Source organism: Nylanderia fulva, unplaced genomic scaffold (assembly GCF_048542155.1).
Source record: "Nylanderia fulva isolate GAGA-0341 unplaced genomic scaffold, ASM4854215v1 Scaffold26, whole genome shotgun sequence".
Taxonomy (NCBI): domain Eukaryota; kingdom Metazoa; phylum Arthropoda; class Insecta; order Hymenoptera; family Formicidae; genus Nylanderia; species Nylanderia fulva.
Window position 1 is genome coordinate 2,578,962 of NW_028190325.1, and position 27,203 is coordinate 2,606,164.

At 36.5% G+C, this 27,203-nt stretch overlaps 1 protein-coding gene and 1 long non-coding RNA gene across 3 annotated transcripts in view; one reads left to right on the forward strand and one right to left on the reverse strand.

Annotated features, from left to right (window-relative positions):
* The window catches only part of LOC114936594 (agrin), a 464,192-nt gene extending 447,747 nt beyond the window's left edge, over positions 1–16,445 (reverse strand). The window contains exons 1-2 of one of the 2 annotated variants that reach the window (XM_085483682.1): positions 16,380–16,445; positions 16,214–16,263 (exon numbers count right to left, since the gene is read on the reverse strand). In XM_085483682.1, coding sequence (XP_085339808.1) covers positions 16,214–16,263; positions 16,380–16,384 — 55 coding nt within the window. In that variant the 5' untranslated portion in view covers positions 16,385–16,445. Of the gene's footprint in view, positions 1–16,213; positions 16,264–16,379 lie in introns of those variants that run through there. The other variant, XM_085483677.1, reaches the window with a different exon arrangement.
* The window catches only part of LOC114942743 (uncharacterized), a 67,276-nt gene extending 45,426 nt beyond the window's left edge, over positions 1–21,850 (forward strand). Inside the window, exons 2-3 of the long non-coding RNA XR_003821871.1 lie at positions 21,058–21,327; positions 21,683–21,850. This is a non-coding gene — a long non-coding RNA (uncharacterized LOC114942743). The remainder of the gene's footprint in view (positions 1–21,057; positions 21,328–21,682) is intronic.
* The last annotated feature ends 5,353 nt before the right edge of the window (positions 21,851–27,203 follow it).

Below are 27,203 nucleotides of genomic sequence, written 5' to 3' on the forward strand. Positions count from 1 at the left end.
CGTGATACGCCGAGGGTCAGTTGGAAAATTGCAACGATACGATACTTTGTACCATGAAATACAGCGAATTCAAGTATTTCTTACGACTGTCTGCCTGACAATGAAATAAATCTATTTACGTGCATAGATCAAGATTTAACTTTGTTCCGTAGAAATCTCTAATGTAGCATACAAAAACGTTTATAAATATTATTTCAAGATTACATAGACAAATGAGAATGCAATTTTGCGAAATTCAGCGTGGTTTCTCTCTCAAACATATAGAAAGAAATTGGACACTCAACCTTGGATTAAAACCTCGTATAAAGGTTATTATTTACAGCGAAAGGCCAGAATGGTGCGGCTTAACGAGCCCTTTAAAAAATTTATGCGCACCTTAAAACTTTCTTAACCAGGATTAATGCGGAAGAAGAGGGAGAGAGAAAGGAGGCCGTGCGCGAATACTTATGCCACAGGCCTATCGTCGGAAATGACTTATAGTGCCCGATTCGAGGTTTCGTATGCATCGTAATAACCTAAATTAAGTCTGCAAACTCTATATAGCGTTGGTTTCCCTCCCAAGCTCTTACGAGTTCTTGCCGCGTGTTCACCGTTATCGAGAGGATAATAATGCTTCTCCCGCGGCGCGAGATGAGAGAGAGAGACACGGAAAGAACTCCGGGAGACACACGTGTGCCCTCTCGACGTCTTCCTCGAACAAGCACAACGTGTGTGTGCGGTCCTTGAGACTTTACGCACGGCCATTTCACGGAGAGGATGTGACGCAAACGCGACATGAGGTAAAACCGCGCGTGGTCTCTAAGATTTCGGAAGATATGCTTTGACTTTGATGCGCTCTTGCCGCTCGGGCGCGAAAGCGCGAGGATAACGCTATCGTTGATAAGGGCTATCTTAATAGATGCAACACACTTATTACAGTAATATTTCAAAGTGACTTTTCTACGAGAAAAAATAACAGAAATTTTAGAAACGACTTTTGAGATTTATTCTTATAAACAACCGTATATAATATATAATTATTTTTATTTTTTTATGGATTTTATATTTTTAATAAATTGTCATAAATATACCCATAGAATAGATTATTATAGACATATTGGTCTATAATTTATAGATCCATCAATTGCTTATGTTTATAGATCCATGAATTCAAATTTACACGTCCATAGATCGCCGGCAACGCAGAGATTGCGAGATTCATCAAAGAAAAGAAGTTTACATATCCATAAATTCATAGATCCGTAAATCCATCGATTGCTTCATCCTAGGTAGCAGCAGCCTACATGCAGAACTCTGGCTTTATAGATCCATAAATTTGTACACTGACAAGCCTACAGTTCTTTATGTAATACGTTCACATTATCGATAGATCATTAATTTTTTTTTAACACGGAATACGCGATTATCAAAAATTACATTATTAAATAATCACTACTTTGTCGCTACTTTGAATCAAGATAATCTCATTCTATTTATCAATATTGCGATATATGATGGAACGTTTAATCATACGATATCATTGGGATACCTACAGAATAGACACTCGTACGAATCGTGTACCAGGAAACAAGACAAATCGATACAAAAGCATTTGCTACACCATCCCGTTGCCCATTCTTCGAAGCGCATGAATCATTTATCAGTTTCGATCTCGGATCCGAACCAAAATTGTCCGCCTGACGATTCAATCTACATCCATTTATCCCTCTATGGCATCCTTATCGGACCCCGCGGAACGGAATTGTCGTACGACGTGTCTTATCGCAGCTGGATCCGTTTTACGAGTCGCGACAATCGTAAATACGACGAAGAAACACGCGCTCAATCGGCAGAGAGGCATGCGACGCTTATTGTGAGAACCATTCAATCAGTGCGTGCGCGTTTAATTCGCGAAACGAGACGCGATAAAAGTCACCTCGCTTTATTAAAAAAAAAAAAAAAACGATTTAATCTCGATGAAGGGAGATATACCTGACGTTTACGCAGCACGGATTGTTAGTATGGCGAATTGGACTCGTTAGGGAAGATAGACTTGAATGATAGTAATTGAAAATACATGCAAAATGTACTGTCTCTATCTTGTAAAGACTTTCAACCGATCAATTTCAAGTATCACGAGAGAATTTTATAACTGCTAAATTTTTTTTCTGGATTGAAAGAAGTCAAATCTTTAATTAATTACCTAAGAAACCGCTATTACAGGGTGTCCAGCAGACTCAATGAAAAAATTCCCTGACTTTTTCAGATTTTCCAAGACCAGAAATTCATTTTCTCCCTGATTTTTTAGTATTATTTTTTCCAAAGATATAATTTGCATATCTATATGATAAATCAATTAAATGTTAAATTATGAAATCTTTGAGATATTTTTGTTAACGATGAAAAGGTTCGGAAGTTAAAAAAACAAAAATTTAAATCAATTATACAATCTGCATTATGTATGATAATCGAAACAAACATGTCACTATAAACTATTTAAATAATCACTTTTTTTATTTATATTATATCAAATTTTTTAGTTTTATCTCTATTAAACACATTGAAATGAAATAACACGACGATAAAAATATAAATTAACGAACACGCTGTAGATTGTAGACGAATCGATTTTTAACAACACAGAAAATTAGCGTGCTAGGAGTCAAGGAAAAGTTTGTATTTATTTAACAAACAATTTCAAATTATTTAGACAAATGTAGAATAATGTGAAAAAATCAAAATAAATAGTAAAATTTCCTGACTTTTCTCTGACAATTCCAGATTTATAAAATTCCCTGACAATGTCCGGTTTTTCAGATTTCCTTGACCGCTAGACACCCTGCATTATAATTTGAACAAAGTTACAACTGTCACAGTCGTGTCATTCTTACAATCGCGATATTTCGCCGCGAGTCGATTTCCTCTCGAATGCAAATTGCGGTACGCGAAGACGGTGATTTCTCTCGCGATCTCAGTCTTGGCGTCGATTACAGATCTCGACGTTCGCGTCGGCGTCGTATAAGGCTCGTTTCCTCGCCGCATCGAGGTGCGGTAATCTTAAACCCGAGAAAACGAGCGTCCTCGGGCACGAACACACCGCCGTCGCTGCTGCCGGACGACGGAAATGAAATACGGGTGAGAGACGAAGGCACGAACTTAATTTAGGTTGTTACGGGCGCGAGCCCCACCGTTCCTTACTCACGCTCGCCAAAAGCGCGCTGGCTGCTTTCGGACGATAAGTCATTCCGACGATAAGCCGTCCGCGGGACGCAAAACGGCAAAGGTCCGCGGACACAAGTCCGAATTAAGGTTTCACGAAGAAAAATGCGCGACCCGTTATCGCCGGAAGAAAAAAGACCTTCCCGAGGAAGAGCATGGAATTTCATTTTTATAGCGCTGCACCGTGTTATGAAGTACTTTGTCTCGGAGACATCATTGTCGCAAAGTGGTTGAGAAATTGCAGGCAATTACGGTCAGACGTTTTTTTTTTACGCGACGCGCACGATATATTAATTTGAAGTAGCGTCCCGTGGAATCATGGGAAATATTTTTCGTAGTGCACTTAAATTTTCTCAATGCTACAATTAAATTTAATTCTTTAATTTTATCTTTCAAAGAATTAAAAAAATGATATATACACTTATTGAATGTTTATTGCGAGAAGATTCAGCTGATGTACGTTTATATTTTGACAAAATAAAAAATGAACTTTTTTTTAAGTAAAGTAATTTTTCGCGTATTAGGCTATAAATATCGCCACGAAGACAATTTGACGTTCACCGCATCTCATCCTTGCGTGCTTCAATCTTAGCGAAAATAATGAAACTTCGGCGAGATACTTTATATGGAACCAAGGGGCCGGACCGAAGGTGTGGTCCCTGACAGACAGCCAGGCGTTGGTCTTAAATCCAAGCCAGGCGGCGAACAGAGACCAGATCTTTCATATCCCGCGAACCACTTAGTCAACGAAAGAACGTGCTGCTGCGGGAAGATTCTTATCTGGTGTTTGCTGGGACGCGTCGCTCGTTAAACCTCCGATGCACTTTGGGGGTCAATATGTACATAACGTACCTATAATTTTCTTATCTCACGTGTCAATTGGGGGAATATTGACTGAGATCTTTATTTCATTCTTAGTTACGCGCACGTCGCAGATGAGCGACGTGACAATTTAGTTATCGATCTACACTTCACCACTTTATCGCGTTGGCTGTTTGGATAAACTGAAGGGCAAACAGTTTGTTAAGGAGACATGTGCACTAATAAGACATAAATTACTTTGAAAATTTCATCGATAATTTCTGTTCAAATTTAACTAGCAATCGAATTTAATAAAATTTCCGTGCACATGCATCTCTTTACACAGCATAACTTTCAACACATTTCAACACTGGACATTTTTGTTTTATAATCAATTTATATTAATTTCGACGTTATCATTAATTTTTTTATACACAAAATATCTATGTGAAAAAAATTTCCGTACACATACACACCTATATCTCTTTACACAGCATAACTTTCAACTGGACAAACCTCTAATTAACTCGTAAGAAAATTGCGCTGGTATCACATTTCTGTAGCAAACCTTCAATTAATATCCCAAGTCTTTCCCCTCACTTGAATATGCATTTAGATATTAGTTAAGAATATTCCACAAGCAAACGCCGTTGAAACTGCAACAACAAAGTGATTGATCAGACGAGTGCGGCATTTATGCCTCGCGGTCTCCGCCGACAATTACGGGTTTCAAGCATGCGTCGTGCCGATAGGTAGGCAAAGAATTCGTCCTTCCTCGAAGGAAGATCCAAGAGGATGACGCGAGGAACGGCAGTGCCGAGCTATTGTCCGGTGAAAGAATCGAAGAAGAAGCGTCGGTGGAGCGAAAGGAAGGAAGACGGAGGGCCAAAGGGAGAGTCACCCCCGGGGGCACGGCATAAATCGCTATGGACAGACAGCATGTTCGACTAATTACAGATCCCTGATTACCGACGGGCGCGACCGCGGCCGCCTAATAAAGAGAAAATAAATTAATAAACCTCTAATATCGTGGCCGACCCATCTCGCCTTGTGGCCCTTGTGGGATAAAAAAGAAGTGTTTATTAATTTATTGTGATCGGACCGCGATAAAAAGCTACGTCGGATCAAAGGATTCAAAAATGTTCCTCGTATTGCAACGCATTGGAGCTGGAGCCAGATCCGCCTTCGATCTTCTGTCTATGTTAATGTGACTTCATTACAGTCACCGAAAATTTATTCCTCCTTTTTAGATTAATGCCAAAAATCGTGTGTGTTCTTCTATGAATTATTATAATTTACTTGATCTTTAAAGCATTATTTTCTGTACTTATTTAGCAATATTTTTTTAAATATAGAAAAATACAATTTATCAAGCATTTTTTATTAATTTCTTATTAACACTCTAAATTAAACATCAAAATAAATACTTTCATATATCTCTTCAACAATATACTCTAAAGTATAATAGAATAAAAAAACGCAAATTTTGTTCTATATATTCTCTAAGGGCGGAGTAGATATTTCTCGTAAGGTATATAAATTATCTTGCTTAACCGAAAGGTTAATTAACCACAAGAGATGTATCCCCAATTTCTTTACGAACACGTCTCAATTTACCCAGATATTTTTGAATCAACAAAGAAGCTAACCTTTCTATATGATCCCACGCCGAAGATTAAAGCATCAAAGAAACCGTCGACGAGAATCGATCTGGCACGTATCGAATGGGCGGCGATAATACGATGGAAAGGAGACGAGATCGAAGGAGGAGAAGGCAGATAGCGGAACACGCTGAACTTCCGCGTGGGCCTTTCCCGGACTTACAAGATGACAGCGGCAAAGACGTTTGTCCGCTGCTGTGTCGGGACCTCGGAAGGATTTATTTTCACGACAACGAAGATGCAACCGGAGTTGTCCGATGCGCAGAGCAACCGTGATCTGTAATGAACTGTAGCGAAACCGGGTGTGTTCGCGGGGGCGTTTTCACGAGCAATTAATGTGGCCTTAAAGGGGCCGTGCGAAACGCCTCTGCGAAGAAAGGTATCGGAGATCGAGAAAGTAACACCGTCTCGATTTAAGGGAATCCGTTATTTCTACACATCCAATGTTGCAAACATTTAGAAATATATCATTTATAATTATAATAAAAATAAACCGGCTATTTGACAGCACATTGAATTTTTTCAATTTTTATATAAAAATCATTATACATCTTTATATTTATTCTTTGCGGAAATTAAAGTCAAAGTTTCCTGTTATTCATATAACAAAAATTGACGTATCTCATTCTATAAAATGTAAAATCTAAAATTTGATGTCATGATAGTATGTAATAAATATAAATCAATATTAAAAAATAACTAAAATTTTATATATATAATACATATATTCTATTGTATTACATATGATTTATATCTACTCAATAGTTCAATCGAATATAATTTGCATAGAATTAAAAATGACGGAAGTTATATTAAAATCTAATTACAGGGTTGTAACTAGAGAAGGCTGTAACGCGCAATTCATTATGCGTAAAACTAAAACCATAACGATGTTATTAGAACAAGATCGTTAGCGCTTAATTACATTATCGCACAAGTACTACTAGATGGTCGTTCGAGTCGGTTTCTTAATAAGCGGGCATAATCTGCGCTGGTGGCAGGGCGTCTTTCAAAGGCACCGATGCCGGATCGTTAGCGGATTGCGAAATGCGCTCGTTCTTAATAATTGAGGGAATATCGAAGTCGTCGCAGAGATGAAGAGAACGCGACGCGAAATACTCTCTCTTCCCTCATCCTTCTGATCGCGCGAGAAATCGAGAGTGCGTCGTCCTTTGAAGAAGCGCGGCAACGATTTTCTATTAAAGCCGATAGTCGACTGCCGTGACGGGGCAACAAATTTCTTATGGGCAATGCAAATCGATATAAGTCGGTATAGTTACGCTATTTAGCCAATTAGCGGAATGCGACCGGTTTTATGTACGAAGAAAGACGTCCGATCTTCTTCCATTATAGCCGAGGTATCCTGATATTGAATTGTGGTTTTACAGCCGGTTGCACCAGTTGGATAAACATAAAGAACGGATTATATAGATAGTTTACAATCGGTTAAATTAAAAAAAAAACGTCACTTAAACACACAACTATTCAAGATAAATTAATCAAGGACTATGTTGGAGTTAATTAATTATACAAGCTGATAATTATTTATAAAGAATCACATTTTTAAAAAATATAGAAAGCTAATCGTGTCAAAGACTAAGGTACCAATTCACTAACGTTACACACGGCAAGAGAGCTTATTCTAATTCGCGCAGCTAGAGGTGCGAAAGATGTCTGTTTAACAGCGATACGCGGTGAATATCTGGAAAAATTACGAGTCTCAAATGAAAGCCAAAGAGGCTATTATTTTCGTTCAATATTATTATTATTCCGAGAGAGAATATGCGTTTCACGAAAGGCTGGAAAACGCTCCCGGTAATGACGCCGACCTTGCCGATCCCGAGTTTTAGCACTTGGCGATTTAATAAATATGTCATAACACGAAGCGACGCCCGAGACACTGACATTTCGTTTCGAACAAACTTATTGGAATCATTTATTCTCGCGGAGCTGCCTCGTTCGCGCGCGAATTACGACAGTAGTCATCCGCGGAACCGGCGAGAGCATCGCGAAAAATCCGGCCGTGGATGTTGCTGCTGTCGCAAGAAAATGGAATTCAAAGAGATGTTGAACGTAAGTCTGCTACCATAAGGCGAAGTATCAGGTCGATATCAAGCAGAAACACGACATCGTAAAATCCCTTGGGGATTTCTCACGTGAATCTTTTATTATGCGTAAGTGAAACGCAAGGAAAATTTTAACAAGCTTGCTGAAATATTTTATATTAATACTCCACATTTGCATGTTTCCTAAATTCATATGCAACATTTAAAAAATATAGCACAGACAGAATGTCCATCTCAAGTTTTCGTATTTGTTGGAAAAATGGGCAGAATCAATCTTTTCAGCAAAATTTATACTTCTGACTGTAAGAACAGAACTAGAAAATCTATATATTTTAATATATATTAAAAATGTTCGACAAGAATGACTTTGGTAAGACTGTTCAATTGCAAATAAGGTCCGCAACTCTACATGAAGCCTCATAATACAGAAAGGAACATACATAACAAAAAAGATGCACGCGAGTGCATCGTGAGATTAAATAAGGACACGGACTTGCCCGCGTGATCAGCCATTCATATGCTAAAAACGACATTCGGGATTGGTATGCTCAGACGATGACGAATCCGGGCGTGTCCGCGGATTCGATCGAAGACCGTGACCACGACCGATTCGTCGATCATGGACCATTTTCCAATGCACGCTACTGATCGGCGCACTTGTCAGGAACAAAGAGCCGCCTTCATAAGAAGCTAAATTCTTGAAGTGGAGACACGCGGACACTCTAGGGACCACTTCTAAACGATTCGGGCGACACGGTGTCGCCAGCGTTAACAGGCACGTCGACTATCGACGTGAATGCACTGTGGTTGCAGTTGCAAAGTATAAGCATTAGTATTGCAGTGTGTTAAAATTTTATTTCCTGTTTAATCTCAAGAGTTGCGTGCAAAGAATTTTAATTTTCGATCATATTTAGTACTGAAAATTTGGTAAATGTTTCTTTAATATTCCAACATAATAATTTAATCTCTAATTAAATCTTTCTTTTAATTAAACTCGAAATTGATGTTCACATTTTTCTGAATTGGTATAAAATCTCTTCAATTTTCTTTTGTTTTGCTTTCAACATTATAGTATTTTTACAGCACATTCACGGAACAAGCGTAGTCATTTCCATGTCATGGAGCGAAATCAATCAGTCCGCGCGAGAATCTTCGTAAATCGACCCCGATTGATGAGCGACGTGACCAAACATCGTAGAATGTCGGCTGTCAGTCCGACCGGTCGCGCATAAAAATGTCAGCCGCGAGGGCAGTCGTATAACAATCGGAACAAATCTCATCCCTCTGCATTCCGCAACCGGAGAGTCGGACAGAAAGAGAGAAACAATGGAGCCCGCAAGAGAAGCAATCTACCCGAACGACCTCCGTACTCCTTTTACATTAACCCACGACTACCGCGGTTAAATTTGGGTAACGTTTATTGCTCCACAGATCTTATTCTTTGTATTGGAGTCAAACACCATTCAAAAAGAAATATTGTGCAACATAGTTATATATGTAAATATGTGTATATAATATGATATACTCAGAAATCTATTTTATAATATAAAATAAATATTTTACAATATTTTATAAAATATATTATACTTATATTTATATACATATAATAATGTATTTATGTGATATAATACATAGTATAAAAATATAAGATATTTATAAAATATAATATAAAAATATAGAATATTTCTATCTCTCAATATATATTAAATTTAAAAAATTCAGAATGTCTTATTTCCATGTAAAGTGTCGCGAAGAAGCCCGCAAATCGTCCAGAGATAAAGTTCTTTCCTCTCATTAGGTGGACCGGAGACAAGGCGATTTGGCACAGCGTTTAAGAGAGAGTCTCCTAGTGAGTAATGAGAGAGAATGAAGGCGCTAGCGCATTTGCCACGCAGCACGCGACGCCTCCGTAACAATGGGACCCTCGCGCGAAATGCACGCGTGGGTGCATCACCGTGCGTTTATTTCGCGAGGACAGCGCGAAATCCCATGTTTACAGCCACGTGGCGTGGGACAAGTGTGTGTGTTTCGCGGACCTCTGGCACCGCTGGTTTTTGTCTTCGACGATTATTTTCTTATCTGCATAACATCGAAGCTCAAATAAAACGCGATATCGAGAAACATAAAGAGATAATGTTTATACGATTTTTAACATTAAATATACTGTCGCATGAGTACTGAATCAAATGTTGAAGAAAGAATACAACAAATAGAATTGATAATCTGCAGGGAAAAAGCTTATCGATAAATGATGATTCGTATAATTTGTATTTAAAAGTAATCAACACTTTATAATTTACTTTGAGGAGAGAAGTTTGAAATTAAACCAAAATTTATCGGTAAATTTGTATCCCAAAATACCGGTAAAATTATTGTCAATTCTCATAATCTCAATAATACAGGAAGAATATATATCGCCAATAATAACAGTATATAATCAAGGTTTAAGGCATCCACACAGAATCTTATGGTACTGCGCATCTGCCGTAGATGTCTGTGAAAGCATAAACGCGCGCAGTTATAAAATAATGATAATTTTATGTCCCTTCTGCTTGTCATTGGCCAAGAGTCTGCCTTTCGAAACGGTGAATGGAGACGTAAGAACAATATCAACATTAAAAGTTAGCGTCGTATGTCATTCTTAGTAGATCCGCGGTAAGCGGGATCACCATAATTTTCCTCCACGATATAGTGTCGGTCCAAACCGGAAACGTCGTAATCTCATGAATGTGAACACGCTCACGCAAACAACCATGAATACCTGGAAAAGGCACTCATGGTTCACGAGATGCTCAATAATTTAGAAAGTTTGACGTTTAATAATAGTAATCAGCGTCCAAAGATTCATGGCTATGATAATGCTGGATAATATAATGTTTCTAAAAGTCAGCAAATGCCTCTTGATCTTTCTGTTATATCCGTGTTATCTCAAATTTTATTTTGCAAAAATCGCTCATATGCCGTGTAATACGCACTTTCCACCGTAAATAATGATACAATTATTATGTTTTCTATATATAAAAAATTATATCTCGGAAAAGCACGGATTAAACTAAGTTATTTTGTGTCTTGCAATAAAGATAAGGTAAGCTTTTATATATATAAAAATAATATCCAAGATATCTGAAAAGTGTTCAAGAATTACTGCCGATGCGGACTTATGAGTGGCATTTGTTATTATTTCATTATAAGATACAAAATTAGAATAATTACGCTCAAGTAATAAAAATGATAACATGTATGGTGAAAAGTTTAGTAACCTGGCCCTGAAATTTCTCCCACGATCGCGTCTTTCCGATTCACCTACCGCAGATAAGACACCGAGGCGGCGAAAGTCGACGGTCCGAAACCGAAAACCACCCTTCCGCCCTTGGCACTCGCGTAAATCACTCGGGGCGACTTCGGCTTAGCGCGAAATTTACTGCCGCGTCGTACACGTACGAAATGCAAACGTTTACGTACGGCGGGCGTAGCTGCATAGCGGCAGCTCGCAGCCGAACATTTGCCGCGACTCCCATGACACTCCATGGCCGATCTTAAATTCCCGTTCATCGTGCGAATCAGGGTTTCATATCGGTCGAAACACAATTTATAATCTCGTAAAACGGTAAATTCTCTATTGTAGAAATCATGATCGCGGGATAAAATCTTAATAATTTTTTAAATCTGTAATATTGAATTCTATCGCGATTTAATTCTCTTGTTAAGAGATAATTTATTACGCTAAAATATTACTTCAATCTTAATTCCAAATAAACAATTTTCATATTATTTCCGCGTGTTAATAAACGAGATATTTATTTATTAATAAAGGTGTGTATATATGTATGAGAAGATAATGAAAAAGTGTTCTGTTATAAAATTGTGCACGGTAGACTAAGTTTCTAATTTACGAGATACAACATGGCATTAGTTGCTTTAATTTAATATCGATATTATCGCGAAAACTCGTTTTATAATATTGATATTAATAACAGGCACTATTTCTTTGAGACAATACTTAATGCAAGTAACATCGGCACAATCGTCGGGGAACCGCCTGGCACTTTAACCGCTCGGCATAAAATATGTGATTTCTATGCAACGCGAATTTGCATTTATCGCGGACGTAAATGTTAAACAAGAGAGTTTCCATATGAGCAATAACACGCCGTACCACGCGGAGCAGATTTGACAGGCGTACAATTGAGAGAAAGACTATAAATCATTAATGAGATTTAATATATATTCTTTCTTCCCTCTCTGCAACTAATTTCTTAATATATCTCCAACCTAAAACTCTATCGATCTCTCTTCTCTACGTCGAAAATAACTATTAATCTTGTAACGTAATCAAATAGAGAAAAACATGATTTTATGATTAAAGTATTTTGAAAGAGATTTCATCTTTTATCAGTTATCTAGATATCTTAGATAGAATAAACCGTAATTTAATTCTCTCTGGCGTAAAGTCGTTTAATAATGATAAGTCTTATGACAAAAATCGCCCCGTATAAACTTAATAATCCCGATATCGCAGCTGAAAAGACACGTCGATTTCCCGGAGGACTCTCGATGCGGCGTATCGCCGCGGCGGATATTTATAGCGAATGGAGAATTACGAGAGCATTAATTTGACAGGGTACGATCAGCTCGACGACAGAGAGTGGTCGGATATAAAGTAAGTTATACCGATGTATCTCTCCGGTCGGAACAGAGATTAAAACTGAAAAATCCAAATAAATCCTGTCCACCTCGATGCTGACGGGACCGCGATGAAATCGATTCGGATCTGCCCCGTTTGCTAGTAGGTAGGCTTAACGCGGCTTAATATGTTTATCGATGCCCGTGATCGCCGCCATCCATTCGTCACGTCCGGACGGTGCGATGAGCGCGTGTATACTCGCCAGGAATCCGTACAACTAATACCGTCGAGAGACCACAGAAAATAAAAATGATCGGAGGGAAAAAATATTTAAAGCGAATGAAGAGAAACAGAGAAAAAATGCGCGATGTAAAATCATTAAACACACCTTCAGGGTGTCAATGAAAAAAATTTTGACTTTTTTTAGATTTCCCAAGACCAGAAATTAATTTTTTCCCTAACTTTTTACTATTATTTTTCCAAATATATAGTTTGCATATATCTAAAGGTTTGGAAGTTAAAAAAACTAAAATTTAAATCAATTATACAATCTGCATTATGTATAATAATCGAAACAAACATGTCACTATACACTATTTAAATAATCATCTTTTTTATTTATATTATATCAATTTTTTAGTTTTGTTTCTATCAAACACATTGAAATAAAATAACACGACGATGAAAATATAAATTAACGAACACGCTGTAGATAAATCGATTTTTAACAACACAGAATTAGCGTGCTGGCAGTCAAGGAAAAGTTTATATTTATTTAATAAAAAATTTTAATTATTGAAACAAATGTAGAATAATGTGAAAAAATCCAGATAATTAGTAAAATTTCCAAACTTTTCTCTGACATTTCCAGATTTATAATCATTATATTTAAATTCCCTGACAATGCCCGATTTTTTAGATTTCCCTGACCGCTGAACACCCTGACCTTTTCTCTGAATTTTAATTTCTTCTCAGCAAAAAGTACATTACCCGAAGTAATCTGAATAAATTACATGAAATGTAAAAAATTCTATTTAATTTCACAAGTGCATATATATTTTTTAATACAATTTGAAGATACGCGACAATTCTAAATTGATGTCGAAGCAGGACCGACGCCGAATTTGTGTCCAAGGGCATTCGTTCAAAGATCCTCCCATTATCCGAGATTCTCTCGCACACATCTCATTCTCCTCTACTGTGTATAGACGACCTGTTCGTATGCACGCGTGCATTCCTGACGCTTAGTCTCTGACTCGGACGCGGAGCAAGAAGCGGAGGAGCGAGAGACCGCGGGACTGAAAAAGACGAATGGTAGACAAATATGGGCAGGACGGTTTCTATGTGCACTTCCCATTACCGAGCACCCACGCACAGCGCAGGGTTACCGCCGGGACTCGCGAGGAGAAGGAAGGAGTGCGTTGCACTTAATGGATTCCCGAGATTGAATTTATCCCGAGCGTGTACAACTCTAAGAATATGTCCGGGACACGTCTAATCTCGGCGTTGTAACGAGTACGAATGTATCGAGCACTTAGTATTAATATCGTCAATATTAATAATATACGATTTCGATCGTAGAAGCGATCGTCCTAATAATTGAAGGCAAAGGGAACGCAAAGAGTTCCGCGCGACGGCGCCGGCGGTTCGTTAGAAGTAATGAAGATCGATCGCGTTGCCGACGATAACATGGCACGCGGCTAAGTGTCTTAACCGTTAATTGAAGATAACGCGAGATACGCGCGACACGCGTATTCATATTCGCGATTGTCGGATCGCTTTTAGCAAGTGCCGCGCATGATCAGTCTACGGTCTCTTCAAATATTGATACAATAATATCTCAACAATGGTATAATATTTACTAATAATGGTATAATATTTATTAATAATACTGAAAAAGCTCTGGTAGATAAATATAAAAATTCAGGCAGGAAATAAGCTAATAAGAATTCGGCGCAGACTATTCTTGTCATCTTTTAACTGGCTGAAATTAATAGATTTTTGAAGACGCACAAGGTGGGGATAAGAATTAAGATTTATAATTTTTTTTATTAATTAATAAAGCTACTGAAGATAGTTCAAAAGAGGAAAGGAGGAGGAAATGAGAAGAGAAGACCGAAACATTCAAATAAAAAAAAATATTAAGACAAGAATATTGTGTCTGACTCTTATCAACCTATATCCCTGAATTTTTGAATTTCTATCAGAACTTTAATTTTACTTACGTCCACAATCAAATGAGAAGCAACAAAATTCAAGAGGATAAGATACAATTGCTTAGTATATTTATCTATGGAGATAATGACGTTTTTCGTAAAACACAAATTTTTCCCCGAGAAAACATTTATTATGGATTTATCGTACCATCGCTTTTGATGGCAGATTCGATATTCCACTCTTTGTACGGTGTTTGAAAATTATCCTTGCCGGTCGCGACGATCGAACATAATAGTCCGTCTCATCATAACCAGCATGTAAATTACGGTAATGCGATTGTACACAAGTGATCCTTTTTACCGACTCGTATTTTCGCCGCGTGGAGAAAGCCGGGACACACAATAGCGCGTGCGAATCGCCCGTATTTCAACTCGACATCCCACGTATCGAATGTTACGCAGGATCTTCTTCGACTTCGAGAATCAAGAATCAGTCGCGGATATAAAAAATGCAAGATTCTTCCAGGGAGAATGGGTTTAAAAATGGTTTTAAAAATTCTCATGATTATATCAAAAGCAATCTTCAGATAAAGCATATAATTAACATTTAAATATAATTATTGAAACGAACGATAAATATAAATATATGAATATATAAATGACATACTTATCACACAAATAATGTAAAAATATGTAAAAAAAAAACGATAGAGAAAATTAGAGGTATGAAATTTATGTATATAGAAAGTAAATAATTTTACGTGATAATTTTCATTTATAATATTTATGTGCGAGCTTTTTACGCCAATAAAAATTACTTAAATTATTTAAAATATCATTTAATTTATCAAAGAATCTGTCTTTGATGTCAGGCGTGTGTCACGACAGTTACTTTCCATTTTCCAAATGCGACCTAATCATCGTGCCATAACTCATAGCACGCTTGTTTCAATGGTCACTCTTTTCAATATGCAAATGCGGGTACTTACAATCTGTCGTTGCGCAGGATCGGGACACCGGATACGTGGAAAAACGACGTGTCTCCAACAATCCCGTCGCTCGTGTGACTTTCGCTTTCTTACACGAGGACGGGAACATTTGTACCTATATATGTCGCGTGCCACTACGATCGTATGTATATGTGTGAAGCTAGCATATCATTTCAAAGATCATAAATAGTTGAAAGCTCTTTATATTTCTATCTTTATATTTATATTAAAAAATACCAGTTTTTTTAATAGAATAATTGTTTAGAAAATTTTCTAGTTATTTCCATTATTAGAATCATAACTATATGAGAACTATTTTGTAATAAGCAGAGTTCTTGAAAATCTAGTGGCATTTTACTTCGATATGTTCAAGTAAGAGATTTGTTGGTGTTTATTTTAATTAATATTTTTTATTTTTAGAAAGCAGAACTATTCTTAAAACTCTTGTAGAAAAATTATAAATCTTATAAATTTGAATAATTATTGATAAAGAAAATTTCGTAGGACAAAATGATATATTGAGTAAAGTTGGCATATTAATTTTTCCTTAAGCATTTTATTTGGTTAATCACCAGAAGTATTTTTTTTAACTATAAAGAATTCTAGATATTGAAAATAAAGCCGAAGTTCTTAATTATTTATCAATTTCCACGAAATGAGACGCTTCACACATTCCTCCTCTCTATTATCGCTATAAAATCAACAATTTCTCACTCACCGACACGTGCAACTGCAGCAAAGCGGAGTTGTAGTACACAGCAGATTGATCTGCAAACAAAATATTCAAATTATGTATACATGTGTGTATGCATATACAAATTTTGAAAATCTGGAAACGATTTTATAAACAATGCAATTTAGAAAAGTGTTTTTATTTTGCATACCTCATAGTTGCCCCGCTCTCGCCCGATACCCCAGGGCCTCCTCCTCCTCTCGTGGACCTTCATAACACTCACGACACTCACAAAAACACGAATAATTACGACCGACACTTTACACGGCACTCCCGACGCGCGACACTTTACACGGCACTCCCGACACGCGAAAATTTACACGGCACTCCCGATATGATCCGTGAACCTCACTGTGTACCTCAACGCTACCTGTAACAAACAAAATACATACATATATTAGAATAATCTTATTTTGCATTATAATATATACGATATAAATATGTAAGCTAAAATTAACGATATCCACAGATTGCAATACATTAAAATAAAATAATAATAAATTAAATAATAAATTAAATGAAAATAAAATAGAATAGATTAAATTAGATTATATTGATGATTGGCAAGAGATTTTGCATCGAATTTCTCGCAAAATATGCGTTTCGAACAATTACACCTATACTATGAAGATTGAAATTATATGATTGATATAAATATTACAATACAAATCGTTAGAAACAATTATGTTTACTAATTAATCACAGTGAGACACAGTTTGAACTGCCTCGTATTCGCGGCATTTCGATAATGACCGAAGCTGTTCGTTATTTTGCAAACATTAGCAACTTCATTCTAATAACGCGTGCGATTTATATAATACATTACTTAAAATATTAATAACTAATTAAAACTCGAAGAGGATTTGTCCAAAAAAATATAGCTTTGCTGTATACGCGCGTAATATAATACGTATTTACAAATTTTCATGTCTTCGCTCAAAAAGAGCGATAAAAATAAATAATTCTTAACTGTAATTATTATGTGTAAAATTATCTATCAGATATCCTAGCGATATTGCACGATTTTCTTATCAAAAATTAAACCTAAAGAAAACTTAAAGAGCCCCTAATTAAAAAGACGTTTAAGTCCTGTATCTGTATATTTTTTTAGATTTCAAAAACTAATCGATTTTAAATAAAAATTAGTATCATTTGAGATATGCTATCGCAGAATATTGCCACTGAATATTAAAAAGCGTGAAAATATCGAATTACGTAACATATAGAATCGATAATTGATACTCATCCCCGGAAATAAATGATAAAAATATCAATGCATTTGAATTTAAATTTCATATGCACATTAGTATTCAAATAGTCTTGATGTCGAGGCGCAGTTCATTTGCGAAAGCTGCGTGAAACGGCGTTGATCGTTTTAAAGATAGTGCGCGAGTCAAAGGCATTAAGGCGCGAATCACCGATTGAGTTACAGGTCCCATTTCATATCGATATTCTAATTTTATTGCTCGATCGCCACTCGTAAATGGCGAGGATTAAGAAGTGGCGAGATGCTACGTCCTTCGTGATTACGTAGCCGCAGGTGCCGGGAAGAGCACTAATTGATCGTCATCTTGACAGTGCGACGATCGAAACTGGCTCTGATTAAAGCGTGATGCGCACTCGTGTCAAGACATAACTGTCCTCGGGATGTGTGAACATCTTTGTTTTTGTAGTTTATACCCACAATGTTTATATCGACGACGCTTTTTAGCTTCGTCGAATATTTCAACATAGAAACAAAATATGTAGACACAATTAATAAATATATAAATCGTGTTATAAATCACTGATAGATAAATATATGTAATATAATATATTTTAAATATTAATTACAACTATATTATTTATATAATATAATTATAATATTAATTATAAATATAAATTATAATATTATGTATATTTTAATATAAAAAATAATTATTCTCTTTTAGATGTCAGATTAGTAGTCATGACTTAAAATCATGAATACGCAAAATTTTGCGATATATTCAGAATATATATAAGTTGCAGTTTAATTAAAATCTGTAAGACTTGCTCAGGTAAAAAATTGCATCTTTTTTTATTTTTGCTCGACTTGCTTGTTGACACCAAGAGGTTCTAAAGCTATTTATACTCGATAATTCTACGCCTCGTTCTACTGTGCAACAAATTTCACACGATATCGAGATCGAGAATCGCTCGCTTTTGGTTTACGAGCATCAAGAGAACGTCAGGGCAGGATCGCGGCGGAAGAAAAACGTTAATGCAAAAGCGCTGTCTAATCGCGAGATAAATTATCTTAAGGAGATATAATAGAAAACGCGCGAGAAATCATTATATCGGTGCGCGCGGATTGCAAACGCTATCGCCAGTATAACCGGAAGACGTTAAGTGACTCGGTACACGGCTTCCATCATCTTAGCTTGGCGATTGATCCAATCGTACGCGTGCTTCAGTTTCTCTCTAAATATATACGCTTGTAAGTTACGGACGTGAGTCGAACACGTCGATCGCGGATGCAAATTTTTGCGTCTGAGTAACGAGCTAGTTCTTTGGAAAACTGCGCAGACACATGGAGCTCAGATTCCAAAGAGAGAAAAGTACAGAGCGAACAGAAGAGGTACAGTAAAGAGAAACGTGATTTATTCGTATTATTGGAACGTAATTTCCTTGATAAAATGGCAATTTAAATATATAATAAAAATAAAGTATAATCAAAGTTATTTTATAGATGAAAAGAGAGACTTATATATTTATTGTTCCACAGAGAACAAGCTCGTCAAAATATATGTACAGGAAGAGTGGCACATATTGATACAAAATATATAATAAATAATACAGGAAATACAATACAAAATATATAATACAAGAAATTATTTAAACCTTTGCTTCGATTATTTTTTCAACGGAGTCGAATCTTTTCTTAACAAATATTTTAGAGAAATATTTTAGTGTAATAAAAAAATTTAATACGAGGCGATATCATAAAATACAAAATTAATGTCATATATATGAAAAAGAAGATACTGTAATTACTGAAAAAAACACAGAAAAAAATGAGACAAGAAGATGCGTGAGGAGAGAGACAACGAGCGAGCAAAGGAGACAGGAGTCTTGAGCAGAGTTCGCGACCGGGCCTGTAACGTAACTCAGTGCCAGAGCGTTTCTTCCCGAACGTTGTAGCCACGTATCAAATATGCAAATGCGAGTGCATAATTTGTCGTTTGCGCACGCCGAGACCGCGAGTGGAAAGACGAGTACAATGCGGCGAGCGAATCTCGGGCCGAATCGAGTCGGGTTGGCCAAGTATTTATAACGGATAATTGAAGGAAGAGAGGAGAGTAAAAGAGACGAAAGAGTTGTAAACTTCATCAAATAATATGTATCCGCACGGAGTATATGGCTCTATTACTTTGGGACTATATCTTGTCCCGATACGGCTCGATTTTTCGCGCACTCCGATGAAATCTTTTTTTAATTTTCTTCTTCTCTTCCCTCCTGCTCCGGTTTCTTCCTTAACGTTTCTGTTCACCTTGTTGGACCTCTCCCATTCCATGCTACATCGTGGCGATAACGTAATTGGTCCGTGAAATTATCTGATTTGCGGCTCACGACGTCCAGAAAACGGAGAGAGGTCCAGCCCCAGAGATTCTACGAGGCTTGTATAATTGTACACTGCTTGTAATTTGTATCGTAAGTGTATTAAGGAAATGCTGATACCGATACGTATGTAGTTAACTGCTTCAATTCGGGATAATGTGCACGTGCGATAAAGATATTAAAAAGCACATTTTGACGAGATAAGAGGAAGCGGAATTGGAAGCCACATCGTTTTCTGCGGCAGTTATTGAAGATCGGATCGAAAATGTTGGGAATAATTTCGAGACAATAATCTTAAAATCCACATAAGAATCTGCGTACAATTTTCTTATCGTGCTATTTCTTGTAGTCCTGTGTACCACCAATTTTTATTTCTCTAATTAATTTTTCATGTTTTGCACTTTCACATACGAAAGTATATAAAAAAAAATTTTGTTCGCGCGTCACTTTTGCAAGTTGTACCTAATTATGCTTTGCGTTGGAAGAGAATTATTTTGAAGCGAATTAATATTAAATATGTTGGCCGAGAGAGAGAGAGAGCCTCTCTTATGTTTATTCTTTTAATTCACGGTCTCCGCCCTGGAACTTTCGGAACGAAACATGTATTTACGCGATGCACATATGCAAATGCCCCTCCCCTGCGTTTGATACAAGTGTCCGTGGCATCATAAATACAAGGTGTGGGAGAGTGGTATTGTGAGCGTTTGCCATTGTACGGGAGAATTTAAATCAAGGACCGAAATGCGCGCTCGAAACGGAGGACGCTTCCTGCCCGTTTCAAAACCAGTATCGAAGCAATATTCGACAACCACCTACGCGTACCCCCGTGGAGAAAGTCGCCCTTCTGCGTCGGAATTTATTGCAATCGCTGCGCGAGCAGAAGTATCCAAGAGGGAGCCCTTAATTTCTCTCGCTCTCTACGAGAACATAAAATTAAACGCCCGAGAACGTAAACAGCTTCTCGCAACTTAGAGAACTTGTTCCCACGCTCGAGTATAAAGCGACGCTGTCTCTATTAAGAATAAGTTTTCTACATACTTATTTTTAAGGCATAAAAAGAATTTGAAGGATTAATCATACGTAAAACTATACAACATTGAAACTATTTACTAATATACGTATAACACAGATAAATCAAAATATTAAAACTCTTTGTTGAAATTTTAAATCATAAATAACGTTTTAATTATATATATTTAACCTACATCGAATGTGGTTATATTGGAATATTCCATAAAACTTTGTTTCAGATTTCAAGCAAATATCAAAATACACGCGTGACGGATAATAGCCCCATCGTTTTACGAGGATCAAGTGCAGCGAACCAGAGAACAGCTTCCTCGTGTGATGAAGACATTCAAGCTCGAGCGCGTTCGTGATCGCCCCGTAAATTTCCCGAGAACGGCAGATACGATCGCGTCCGCGAATAATTTCTGGATCGGTCATGAATCCTCGGAATTCGGTCTACTGCGATGAAACCTACGGAGATGAATCGTGCCAAGAGGATAAGAAGAAAAGAGGTATTACTCCTTTTATGACTTATTAAGTTCATTGACTCTTCTTTCTCTGAGAAACAAGACATATTTCTGTGGCTATAAAGTTTGTACTAAAAATATGATTTAATAAAATCGAGCTATATAAGCTATATAAAGCTATATAAAGCAACAGGTTACTAATTCGATCAATATATCTATATAAATTCATAAATCTGTGGATTCATAGAGGGAGAAACTACCAGATCTACGGATACATAAATCTGTAAATTGCTGGCTCTATGGATGATTTACAAGTTCATAGATTGCTATGTTCGTGTACACAGTTGCGTAGGTTGTTAAATCTATAAATCTGTAAATCCATAAATTCACATTCTTACAGGTCACGTTTAAGCACGAAAACCTGACGTTTGAAGAATGACACGCAGTTTATCACTTCTTTCTTCCTGTTTTCTACGCTACGCCTTCTGTTCTGTTAGCGATTTAGATTAATAGATTAACGTGATAAATAACTTCGCTAAATTAAGCTTTAAGAAAATACAAACGGAAAATAAACGCTTATTTATTAACAAATGCAAAGTTACTTGGCTTTAACAAAATGTTGGTTTTTATCTGTACCTTATCCATTTAATTAATAGACAGTTATGCAAAAATAACAATCCCATTATGTTAACTAAAAATACATTTCAAAAGTATATTGATGAAATAATTTGTTGCGAGAGATAGCAGTAAATTTTGTTATACGGAATATCAAATTCTATACATACCAACATGTGTAGATATATTTTACATGCAAAATTGATCAATTTTTCCCCTGGATTATGGTTCCTTCGATAATATTATAGCATCATAAGATCCTCGGTGGATCAAAATCGAATCACGACGAGAAAAATTCCACGTGTAAAATGATGTTCGTACCTATTCGAGCGGCCGCTGCTATATATGAAACGGGCGGACACGTGTCTTTCACTCGGCTCGTAAATCGCTCGTGGGTGGAGAGGTTCGAGAAAGAAAATAAAAATGCATGACGAGCACAAGATATGAAAGGCAAAAAGAGAGAGAGAGAGAGAGAAAGAGAGAAAAAAATGCACGCAAGAAAAGAAAATTTCCCAATGAGAGACCTCGACACCGCGCCGGACTTTCGCACATAGATAAGCGCCGTAACAAACATTATCTTTTACTACTTGGACCAAGATAGCGCGGAGCGCGTAAGAGCAGCTTTTCGCTCTTCTCTTCCGTGCTCCGTTTTTTCGTGCCACCTTTCGCGAGGAACTCGAAGAGCCGTTGCCAATCGAATACTTTGTTTCCGGAAATCGTAATCTAAATGTACGCACGCTCGATAAAAATATATGCGTATCATCTTAGATGATCGTAAAATCCCGCGCTCCCGGACGACGCACCGATCTTAATTTAAGAGCAAAGTAATTTTCATAAAATCTCGTGAACAAAAGCGGGGCCAAATTTCTTTCATTAAAATAGAATATTTTAGAGATACGAAAAAGAATATTTTCCTTTGTCATTTTACAACCGTGATTTATTTTCTTTAACGATAGCATATCTAAAAATTCCTCGAAGAAGGGTAGAATGCCCCATCGATCACGATAGGATCTAAGGGTTGAAGATTCTCTTGATTCGGTTCGCGGACGGCTATGGGAAAATCGGCCCCAGTTTTTAAGTGACACGTCCGAGAGAGATTGTGTTCCGGTAGGTAAGCTTTGAAGGCGTCATTACGTGCGAACGACATCTCGCTTAAGTGCCCCATTTATATCCCGGGGAACATAGTGACGGGTACGTAGGAATTTATAAGCTATAATATCGCTACCACGGTAGTAAAGCGTACTGGTATATATCAGCACTGCGAAGATGATCGCCCCGATAAACCGTACACTGCATATCGTCTGATTTTATTGCCATTCCGGTGAGCGCAGTCTATCGCTTTTCTATATAGAACACCGAGATCCCGGGGTATCCACAGGTATAATTATCGAATTGCAGACCATCATTGCCATTATTGTTATGCATTTCTGCCCACAAACTCCGAAAAATTTGTAGAATCCGTAGAATGTGTTTGGAGAAATTGTTTAACAATTAAAAAAGAAGTTTAATTATTAGATAATTAATTATTCTTGTAGATGTAATTTTATACTTTTAATATCCACTTTTCTAATAATATATATTATTGCAAAAATATTTCTGATATTTCTAGATATCTAGTTTGCATCTTCGTATTGCTATACTCCTCATTGCTATATCATGATCTGATCGAATTGCAGCGAAAAATCAAATGAAGATGTCCACGCAATGCGCGTAGTATCACGAGAGTTGTCGCCCACATATCGTCATGCCTCAGTTATTACAAATGAACGTCCGCGAAATGCAAGAGTCTATATATCTGTCAATATATTAGATGAATCGTGCAGAATAATAAAGTTCATCAGCGAAGCAAGATAAAACAATGTTATTATAAAAATACACAAGGAACAAATTAAAGTGCATCGCTTCTCAATCAATCGCTTTTTCACCATGCTAAGTATATCTTTATTACATAAAGGAATTCTAAAATTTTTATTTTTTATGAATCGTATTTTTCTGAAAATTTATAACAATTTTATAAATATTTAAATTATTTCAATAGTAAGCGAAAGAGAGATTAAATTTTTAAGAAAAAATTACTTGAAAAAAAGATTTCTTTCTTGAAAATGACAAATAAGGCAATTAAAAGAATATATGCAAGAAGAAGTTTAATATCTAAGAGAGGATTATTCACGAGAGAGAAGCGATATAAGGCGGCATACACACGCGCAACGCGTGGGCGTGAGCCACGCGACCGAACGGGTTTCATCGTCTACTCTTCTCTCAGAGTCTTTCGTCTCTTCGAGGCTTCCACGCACAGCGATGCCTCGATGATGGCACCGACGTGCGTCGTACTTATTCATCTACAGGGTGTCTGAAGGAACACACTTGGCTTTTCGACCCGCAAATTTATACTTTCTGTATGTAATTGTATAAAATAATTTTTGAAACAATACTTCAAGCAAGGGTACGTTTTGAAGATTCTTGAATTTCAATTGTAGTTAAATAATAATTAAATAATAAATTTTTGTAAAAAATGTCTGAAAAAATTATGATGCACATAGTTACAAATTGTTAAATATTTTATAAAATTATTTTTTATCCATCAATAACAAACTATGTGAATCGATATTAATATATTATAGTGACAGTGATGAAATGAATTTTTTACAGAATAACGGATCAGGCAAATCAAACTCAAAAGCACGAATATACATATAAAAGCCATTACGGTACATATGTATATTTGTCTCATAATGTTCGAACACTTTTGTACACTTAACTGTCATATATTCATCACAGATACATAATCGCAGATAACGATCTCCGTCACAGTTGTCAAAATAGATTCGTAAGAGATATGAGCGCTACGTGAAGAAAAGAAAACACGATTACAACCATCCGGTTGAAACTTTATGGTTACGCACATTTGTGGTGTACGCCAGTCCCCGGAGAGATATGGTGGCATAAACTACGCGTTTGTGATGACCGTAAATGAGTCATCTAGCACCCTAGGATCGTCCATGGTCCCAAAAATTTACGACTATGTATGGGCCAAACGCAAGTCAGAATAGTTGACGATGTCGTAGAGGGTGGTGTAGACCTACCGCGCGGATAGAGTGAAACACAGATTATTCGAATGACTTTTATATATAAAACCAGCCAAGCCTCTTTCTTTGTCTGAACTAAGGTATGAGTTTCTAAAATTGGAGAAAAGAATTTTAGGTCCATTCCTATAGTAACCAAAATTAACTGACTTTAGTTTAACTTAATTTGTATATATGTATTAACAATTATCTTTAAATTAAACTTTTGTTAAAGTTTTATTTAAATTTTGCTTCAATTCTATTTGAAAAAGAAATAAATTTTTCTATCTATTTTTGATTTTTTTAAAACATGATTTGCGAAATACCTTCGATTTTTAACTGATTATAACTTATATTATGAATTTAACATATTTTATAAAATTGATTAGCTGAAAAACCATAGAATAAGCTTAGAACACACTGTATCTTTTCTGATCTCTTCTCGTATAAGAAAACTTGTCCGTGAATAAGATCAAGCATGCCATCACTACTAACGGAGTACAACCGCGTCGCGATTATCGATCTTATCATACCGGATTACGACACCTAAGGCAAGGAAGCGTGAATGAGCCTATTTGAGATTGAATATCGGGTGACACTATATTCGCGTTTCTACACCGTGTTGGTCTTTAATCGCGGACGTTTGTTACGCTCGGTGGGATGGTCGTTCTTTTCTTAGGATAGCTCCCGGGATGATCAGGTGGTGGAACGACAGCGAAGATCTGTTTCTCGAAAAAGAAAGGCAAGGAGGCGTGGAGATGCACAGTATGGACTATTCGTGACTCTCTACGATCGTGTATTGCTCGGGGAGATTCGCGACTTTATAGATATCTCGCCGCAGGTGTCCCAATCGCGAGAATCCCGTGCGCGGAATTTATCTCGCGATGCGCAATTAAGTACAATTACTCGCTGCTGGCCGTGATTTTAACGCCACCGTAAAACCGAACGCGATATTTCAATCACACCGAATCGCTTCCGTGTGCAACAAGTGCGATATTCCATGGGGCGAAACGCGATCACGAAACGCGATAATACGATAATAAATAAAGAGCATGCAAAAATGTTATATATATATATATATATATATATATATATATATATCCATGTGCAAAAATGTTATATACCTATATAACTGCAATATAATTTTTAAAAAATTATTTTGCAAAAATATATTGAAAGTTTGTATCTATAAAATGTAAAAAATATATTTTCCATATTTTTTTAAAATGCATATTATTTAAATAAGTATGTATTATTTAGCAATGATTTTATATGATATACGAATCAGCGATCAGAAAGTTTTATCGAAATATACACCAAAAAATTTCACCTAGTATGAGTGACAAACGTCGCAAATGAGAAATATAAGCAGTCCGAGGAGAAACTTTGCATATGATTACTGAGACATATGCTATTTCAACTCCTAGTACCTGTCTCTATTTATTAAGAGAGAAATCTGAATTTTTCATAGATCGTTTCTATTTGAAAACAAATACTTCAAAAACTATTATTGGAATTTTTGCGTGGGCCAGTTTTATGTTCTAGACTATTCTGTATGCGAACAGAAATAATTTTCACGTTTATCTTAACTTACATAATGTCTTTTTTTGCTCCTAATATTTGTGTAAATTGTGTACGCTATATGTATAATTTTCTACAAATTAACAGGACAATACTGTATAACTCTAAAATTATAAATCTATAATTAGATCATTTTCATTGAATGATTCGACACGATAGCAACTCACTAAAATTATATAATCACTTAAAACTATAGATATCGCGAATGAGAAAAATATATATATGTTTATAATTAGAATTAGGGATACTGAAAGTGAAAGCATTAATTCACCGACACTTTTTGCAATAGTAATTTTGAATTCTCTGACAAATTTTTTACTGACGTTTATTAAGTATCTTGTTTGCACAAACGAGACTGGTTTAGATTTGTTTTCCCTCCCTTTCTTTCCCTGCAGCTTATCGGTTTCGCGAGACTTGGTTTGCTTGAAGTACGTTACCGCTTTCGCGTGCAAATATTTACCAATACACTCTTAAGCGTTCAAAGAAGAAGGCAGAGGCGGAACACCCTCGCAAAATTTGGGATCTTCTTAAATTTGTCCTCGACAAATATTCGCTTATTGGTATTCCGGGAGCGTTTTTATCCCACGTTTCTCCCCTTTTTCACGCTTCTTTCGCATTTTATCGATGATTTTTACGACTTCTTCGCGTCAGATTTTTGCATCG